Source organism: Belonocnema kinseyi, chromosome 6 (assembly GCF_010883055.1).
Source record: "Belonocnema kinseyi isolate 2016_QV_RU_SX_M_011 chromosome 6, B_treatae_v1, whole genome shotgun sequence".
Lineage (NCBI taxonomy): Eukaryota > Metazoa > Arthropoda > Insecta > Hymenoptera > Cynipidae > Belonocnema > Belonocnema kinseyi.
The window spans coordinates 41,550,472-41,559,330 of NC_046662.1; the positions used below are offsets into that span (position 1 = coordinate 41,550,472).

Sequence of the window (8,859 nt, forward strand, 5' to 3'; positions counted from 1 at the left end):
ACAGAGCACGAGTTGAAGTGAAAAACGGATTAAAATCGACTTTTTCAAAAAAGTAAGTTTGTTTGCTTTAATTTTTAAACTAAAAAAGTTACAACTTTTTGTCTTAAGAAAAAAAGATGCGCATAAAATTTTACATCCATATATATCTTTTGAAAATTAAAATTCGAAAATTTTTTCTAAAGCCTCCAGGGGACTTCGTTTTCGCACGAAAAAATTTTATGTGCCCTTATTGCATCCGGACCCACAATTCCTGAATATGTCTGAGCTAGAAAATAATTTATATTCAACCGCTGATATAACCTGAGCAATGAAAATATTGTTTAAAATCGTAAATTCTTAAATTCTCTTAAATTCTTTTAAATTCTCCTAAATTCTGTGATATTCTCGGTTATATAACCGGAACTTAAATTCTCGGGAATTTAAGAATTCTAGCCCCATGCCACTTTTCTGGAGGCCTGTGGAAAATATTTGTTATGAGGTTGGCGGTCGCCGTATGGCGGCGCCAGGTATGCAGTTAACCTAGAATTCAAATATTGCAAGGCGAAAGTGTTAAAACAAATGTTTTTCAAATAAAAATAATTTTCTGATAGTTCCGGGCAAAAGATAATAAATCTTTCAGAAATTGTTTAACTTTTAAATTAAAAATAATTTGCGAAAATCGTAAAATTCACGGCTTTTAGACGTCAATCCCAGTGCATTTCTACTAAACAACACAAATTATTATTCATGTGCAATTAAATTATACATATAAATATTTGTGTTATTTTGAAATATCCGAAAAGAAAAAATTCTAAATTTGATAATATTTTATATTATTTAATATAATATATAATAATATTTTTTATTTATTCCTTTTAATTTATTTCGGATTTTCAAATATTTTAATAAACAAATCATGGGTGTTTATTATTTAATTTATTATTATTTATTAATATTATCATATGTTATTTTCATTTCAAAAAAATGAAACTTGTTAAAATTGATTTTTTAATTTGAGAAAAAGATGCTAATGTTAATCATAACTAATTTTGGAAAAGAACTCGAGGTGAACTTTTGAAAAAAATATTTCGGGTTTTCTTTAGTTGACAATAACTAATTAATAATAAAATAATAAAATAATTTAATGTTCTTATTTTTCTCTTTAGGCTAAAATTCCAATTCCTATTTAATTCTAATTAAAGTTTCTTTTAGAATCCCTTTCTCAAAATGAAGAAATCATTTGGAATTTAACCATGAATCTTAAGACAATTTTATTGTTATCTTAAAACCTTTAAAAATTCCTAAAAGGCTTCTAATTTTTTCTTCGAAATCTTCAAAAATGTAAATTTCATTTTAAATTTTTCCGAATCTTCTCAAGATTCCAATTATTTTCGATTCTTTTCAAGACTACTGCCACTTCTACGTTAAAAAAATGTATAAAAAAAAATGTTTTAAAATCTTTCAGTTTCTCTTTCGACATACTTTAAAATCTTCAAAACTTAAAATTAGTCTTCTAAAATGAAATCTAAATAATTGTGAATTTTCTCAAAATCTTGTTGTCCGTGTGGTAGCAAAATTAAACAATTTTTTAAATTAAAAATAGAAAATTTAAAAATGTATAATTTTAGTTCATTTCTTTAAACTTAAAGATTTGAAAATATATAAGATATAATTTTTTTATAATCTAAAGTACGAATATGTTATTTTGGATTATATTAGATAATGTTCATTATTCATAGTTAATATTAACAATAAATTAATATTTTCCAAAAGAAAAAAAACTTTAAGAACAATGGATATATCTATAGACATAATAGTTGAATATTCAACATAAAAAGACAAGTTGCCGACGAAAAAGTGTCATAGTTTATATTTTAATCAAAAAAGAATAAAATTTACACAGCAAAGAAAATAATTTTCAAACCAAAAAGACAAAATTCCAAGAAATAAAGATTTTTTTAACTCAAAAAATAAACGAAAGTTTAATAATATTATTAAACCTTCAAACTAGAAGACAAATTTTCTTTACAAAAATTCAATTTTCAAACAAAAAATATGACTGTTCAACAAAAAATTAATTTTCCACAAAACTGATGCATTTTCACCCAAAAAAAGGAAATTTCAAACTAAAAAATAATTTTGTTTACAAAAAAAAACGAGAATTTTTAACTATAAAATATCAATCTTACAAAATGGAAAGGTTACATTTTCTGTTAAAAAATGAATTCTAAATGTAAAAAACAGAAGTATTTTCCACTAAACATTTAAATTTTCAACCAGAAATAAGCCTTCAATAAAAAATTTCACAATGTTGTTCGATTGTAACCCAAGAAGTTGAATTTTCAGTTAAAAAAGATTAATTTATAACAAGATAATTAAACTTTTAACCAACGAGATAACTTTTTAACTTAAAATATAAATCTTTAAAAAAAAGTGATTTCTTAACAAAGCGATGAAACTAAATGTTTTAAACAAATTAGTTGAATTAGCAAGCAAAGAAGAACGAGTTTTAACCAAAAAGTTGCATTTTCATACAAAAAATGAAATTTGTTCTATAGCAGATGAAGTTTTAAATCAAAAAGGTAAATTTTCAACAACAAAAAAATAGTTGAATCTTCTGGTGAAAAAGATTTTAGTCGAGTTTTCACGATCAAACTATGAATTATTCAACAAGAAATAATTTTCTACCAAAAAAATTGAATTTTTAATCCAAAAAGACATATTTTTAACCAAAAAGGACAACTTTTTAACAAAATTGTTGAATTTTCTAGCAAATAGTTGCATTTTTTATAAAAAAATATGAAATTTATCACAAAAAAAATAAGTTTCCACAAAAAATTTAATTTTCAATTCAAGAGGACGAATTTTTTCTACCACAAAAGATGAATTTTTAACAAGATAGTTAAATTCTCTGCCAAATAGTTGCATTTTTATCCAAAAAGATTTAATTTTGTACTAAAACAGATGGATTTATAATAAAAAACAAATTTTTTTATAAGTGAAACTTTCATCCAGAAAATATTTCAGTTCATTTTTCAACACGAAAATATAAATTTTAAACAAAAAGTAAATTTTTTACGAAATAGTTAAGTTTTCAAGAAAATAGTATAATAGCTTAATTTCTAACCAAACGGTTGTATTTTTATGAAAAAAAGATTTAATTTCTGTTAAAGCAGGTGAACTTTAAAATAAAAAAGACAAACTTTCAAAAAAAGATTTGAATTTTCAACCGAAAATTTTACGAAAAAAATGCAATTTTCTATGTATTAAAATAAAATCTGAGATTCTCATAAATTCCCAGAGAACTTATTTCTCGGTTATATTCTCATTCTCGTTACTGTTCTCAAAGTAATATAACCTGTAAATAAAAAATATCCTTTGGTTCTTACTTGTATTATTTTTCTTGCATATTTTTCATTATTCGAAAATTTTGTTATTGAAAGTTTATTAAAGTATTAAAATGCATTGACAAACATAGTTTTCAATAGAATTATATTAATTAATACAAAAATTAATATATTTAGCAAAAACAACCAGAAAGAAACAAAATCAAAATTTAAGACATTAAATTCGACCAAAATCCAAATTAAAAATCCCATTTAACGTCCAATAATCAAATTGATGCAAAATCCTGCTAAATAAAACAAGAATCCAATGGCCAAATTTGGACCACAAAGAACAAACAAAATCAAAAAATCCTATTGTATTCTGAAAAAAAAAACAAATAAAATTTTCGGACAAAAATAAAAAAGAAGAAACAAAAATGAGAAGGCATCCAACCACATTTAAAAAAAAAAAGAGAGAAGGAAGGGGATGTGGTTGAGATTCATTAATATCGGTATGATAAACATTTATATAAGTTAAAATGACATCATTCATGATAAACAATAAAAATGTTATTTTTTAGCATTTCAAATTGCGCGCGAACAGTAACGAATCAGAGACCGAGCGCGACGCATGCGTAGAAGAGTTCGGGCACTCGTTACGAGCTCTACTCTAGAGTTCTTAAATTCCCGAGAATTTTAGTTCAGTTTATATAACCGAAAATATGACAGAATTTAGAGGAATTTAAAAGAATTTAAGAGAGTTAAAGAATTTATGATTTTTAATAATATTTTTATTGTTCAGATTATATAAACGGTTGAATATAAATTATTTTCTAGCTTAGACATATTAAGGAATTACAGTGATTCATATAGAAATTAAAATTTTTCAAATGTATTAATTTATTAAAAACAAAAAGTTTTTTCTACTTTAAAAGATAACTCTTTAACAAAATACTGGAATTTTCAACAAAATAATTGAATTTTTAACATAATAGTTGAATATAAAAAAGAATTTTAATACCAAAAAGACGAATTCCCAACAAATGAAGATTTTTGACTCAAAAAATAAATAAAAGTTTATCTAAATTATTAAACCTTCAAACCAGAAGACGAATTTTAAGACTATTTAAAAAGAATGTGATAAAAATTTATCTGTTTTAAGAGAAATTCCATTTTTTTAAATAAAAATTCAACTATTTGGTAGAGAATTCAACAATTTTGTTAAAAATTCATCTTTTTAGTTAAAAAATCGTCTTTTTGGATTAAAAAATTCCATTTTTTTCGTAGAAACTTATTTCTTGGTTAAAAAATTATATTTTGATCCTGAAAAGTCAAGTATTTTTTTGAAAGATTTGGTTGAATCTCTTTGTCGAGAAATCAATTAACCCAGAATTTTTTTTAATTCATGAAATTCTTTGGAGTTACTTGAATTTTTCGAAAATTTCTTTTAAGAAAAATGGTATCTTTCTTCGTAAAAAATTCAACTATTTGGTAGAGAATTCAAAAATTTTATTAAAAATTCATCTTTTTAGTTTAAAAATAGTCTTTTTGGATTTATAATACATATACAAATGGTATATTACAAACTAACAAATTAAACATTTTTAAATGTATTAATTTATTTAAAAAAAAGTTTTTTCTACTTTAAAAAATAACTCTCACAAAATACTGGAATTTTCAACAAAATAATTAAATTTTTAATATAATAGTTGAAGATTTAACCTTAAAAGAGAAATTGCCAACGAAAAAGTATCATAGTTTATATTTTAATAAAAGAGAATGGAATTTGAACAAAAGAAAAATATTTTGAAACCAAAAAGACGAATTTCCAACAAATAAAGATTTTTTACTCATAAAATAAATAAAAATTTATCTAATTTATGAAACCTTTAAACCAGAAGACGAATTTTCTTGATAAAAATTCAATTTTCAAACAAAAAATATGACTGTTCAGCGAGAAATTAATTTTACACGAAACTGATGCATTTTTACGTAATAAAACAAAATTTCAAACTAAAAAAGAATTTTTTTACAAAAAAAAAACGCGAATTTCCAACTAAAAAATATCATTTTACACGAAACTGATGCATTTTTACGCAAAAAAAAAAGAAAATTTCAAACTGAAAAAGAATTTAAACAAAAACGCGAATTTTTAACTATAAAATATCAATCTTAAAAAATAGAAAACTTCCATTTTCTGTTAAAAAGTGAATTCTTTAAAAAAAAAGTATTTTCCACTAAACAGTTAAATTTTCAACCAACCATAAGCCTTCAATAAAAAAATTTCACAATGAAGTTAAATTTAACCAAAATAGTTGAATTTTCAATGAAAAAAGATTAATTTATGACAAGATAATTAAACTTTTAACCAACGAGATAACTTTTCAACTTAAAATATAAATCTCTAACAAAAAAAGTGATTTCTTAACAAAGCGATTCAACCAAAACTTTTAAACAAATCAGTTGAATTATCAGGCGAAGAAGAGAGATTTTTAACCAAAAATTTTCATTTTCATACAAAAAATGAATTTTCTTCTGTAACAAATGAAGTTTTGAATCAAAAAGATAAATTTTCAAAAAAAAAATACTAGAATTTTTGGTTAAAAAAGATTTTAGTCGAGTTTTCATGATAAAACTATGAATTTTTTAACAACAAATCATTTTCTACCAAAAAAATTGAATTTTCTATCCAAAAAGACAAATTTTTAACCAAAAAACATGACTTTTTAACTAAATTGATGAATTCTCTAGCAAATAGTTGCATTTTTATCAAAAAATATGAAATTTATCTTAAAGTAGAGAAATTTTTTAATACAAAAAAGTTTAGTTTTCATCCAAAAAGATTCCAGTTAACTCAGTAGCACCAAAAATTACTTATAATAATATTTTTTCAACTAAAAAGGATTAATTTTTAACAAAATAGTTCAATTCTCTATCAAATAGTTTCATTTTTATCCAAAAAAGATCAATTTTGAACTAAAACAGATGAATTTGTAATAAAAAAGAAATTTTTTTTATAAGTGGAACTTTCGTCCAGAAAATATTTCAGTTTATTTTTCAACACCAAAATATAAATTTTGAACACAAAAGTAAATTTTCTACGAAATAGTTTAGTAACAAAAAATGATTTAATTTCTGCTAAAGCAGGTAAACTTTCAGATAAAAAAGACAATATTTCAAAAAAGAGTTGAATTTTCAACCGAACAGTTAACGAAAAAGTGCAATTTTCTATTAATTAAAATAAATTCTGAGATTCTCATAAATTCTCAGAGAATTTATTTCTCGATTATATTCTGGGTAGTATTCTCATTCTCGTTACCGTTCTCAAAGTAATATAACTGGCTCAGAACTCTAGTTCAGGCATTTGCAGATCGCACTCCTCCAGAATTTGAGGCATCGCGTTATCCATGTTTATTCATATCACTTAGGGATCGTCCATAAATTACGTAACGCGTTTTTCTTTTGTTTGAATAAAGACGAGCATGAAATTGATGTGAAGTTGAGAAAGACACAACGATATAAACAAAAGAAAAAAGTGTTACGTAATATATGGACGATCCCTTATTTATCAATTATGATCTCATCACTTATTTATATCACTTTCATTACTTTAAACACGTATCCAGATAACGAAACATGACTTCACCGGCATTCCGCCAGAATAAAAATGAACTTGCACGCGCGTTCACGTGATCCCAATGAACGAGTGCGCATGCGCATTCGTTGGTCTAATTAAATAGCTTTGTTGGATCAACAAAAACTTGGTTAGAAAAAAATAAGACTTAACAAAATAATGTTATATTAAGAACAAAATATGTTGTTTGGCCAACAAAAAAATATTGCGCTAACAACCAAAATTTTGCACTGACAACAAAAACTGCTCAACAAAATGATTTTGTTGCGATTGCTAATTTTTTTCTCAGTGTGTATTACAAAAACTCATTAATTGCAGGGAAATTAATATCCTTTTTTGTTTTGCAGACAAAGCAAATTAGACACGGAAGCAGTGACAAGTGTTTGGCGATCACAGAGAGCAAACAGCGACTTTTAATGGAGGAATGCTCTCCATCTTCACTGAGACAGAGGTGGTCTTTTGAAAATTACGACCCATCGAAGTTGTGATATCACATATTTTCTCGCCACGAATCAAGACCAGTTCCCGGTTCAGACCCCGCCGGATTTTGGATTTCCGGGCATCGTTATTCCGTCGCCAGGACGCGATTCGGAAGATAGATTTCCGCAACCGAAGTTGCAGAAACTTTGCTTATAGACAAACAAAAATAATTCAAAACAGGTAAATCGTAATTGGTAGCGTGAGAAGAAATGAGGAGAATTTTTGGAGATCATAAAACGATTCACCAGTTAGCTTATCTATAAAGCTTTGTTCCTCAATTTTTGATAATGATGAACTCTGAACAATGGATCATGAGTGGCCCCCAACAGTCTGAGTTAAGTCCCTGCGGAGAAATAAGACGAAGAACTATACTTCCTTAGATTTAATAAGTGAGATAACTATAGAATATCGATACTTTTGCCACACGGAATAAAACGATTTCTTGATATTGAAAAAGTTCTTCTGCAGACGTTTTTCTTCCTTCAGCTGACAATTTTAATTGTGAGTTTGAAGAAAAAAAAGTGTATCTCCAAAAAGAAGAGGAAAATTTGTAAATAAAAATACACTGACTGTGACATTGAGCTGAAAGTGATGCTCTTGGAACTTTTGTTAACGTCATTTTATATCTTGGTAATTTGGGCGATCCACGACAACAATGCCAATGTTTCCACCTTGTGCTACTGCGCTTGCGTTAGGAATGTGCGCTGATTGGCCACACTTGGCGCGCAATTCAAAATTACTTTATGAAAAAAATTTTCTAATTGAAGTAAATAACTATTAAAATATGCACAAGGATATATACAAATTGTCTAGCTTTTGATTTCAGGCAAAAAAAATATGACACATATATTATATAAGTAACATTTTATATTTATTGAATTCCAAAGACCAACTTATATTTTACAAAACATTTCATTTAAAAAGAAATTTCTTGTAAAAGTGATTGAAACTAATTATTTATAAGTTTTTAATCGAAAAGAACAATATTCTGAACTGATTTTTTTAAAGAAAAATTCAAATATTATCATTATTATATTCTGCAATTAACTTCTATATATTAAGCTGCTGAAACATTATATGGTATTTCAAAAAATGATGTTCAATGAAAATAAACTATTATTTATTAAATATGTGTTATAAATTTTTTTCTTGTCTGAAATCAAAAGTGGAACAATTTATATACATTTTTGTGCATATTTTAAAAATTATTTATTTAAAATACAAGAATTGTTTTTTTCATTTAATTTTGAATCGCGCGCCAAGTGTGGCCAACTAGCGCTCAGCTTTAACGCAAGCGCAGTAGCTCTGTGTGCCAACTTCGGCGACATTGATCCACGACTCGTTATCATACTAGCAGGCAGTTCCCCAGATGGTGATCGCTTGTAGCGCCTCTTGCGGACAAATTCGAAACCGAGAACATTTTCAAAATTCTTTGATTTT

The 8,859-nt window shown here is 25.6% G+C and overlaps 1 protein-coding gene across 1 annotated transcript in view; it reads left to right on the forward strand.

The window, feature by feature from the left end:
- Positions 1 to 8,101, forward strand: part of LOC117175116 (putative polypeptide N-acetylgalactosaminyltransferase 9) — a 524,817-nt gene extending 516,716 nt beyond the window's left edge. Inside the window, exon 13 of the mRNA XM_033364686.1 lies at positions 7,287 to 8,101. Within this exon, the coding sequence (XP_033220577.1) occupies positions 7,287 to 7,427 (141 nt within the window). The 3' untranslated portion in view covers positions 7,428 to 8,101. The remainder of the gene's footprint in view (positions 1 to 7,286) is intronic.
- The last annotated feature ends 758 nt before the right edge of the window (positions 8,102 to 8,859 follow it).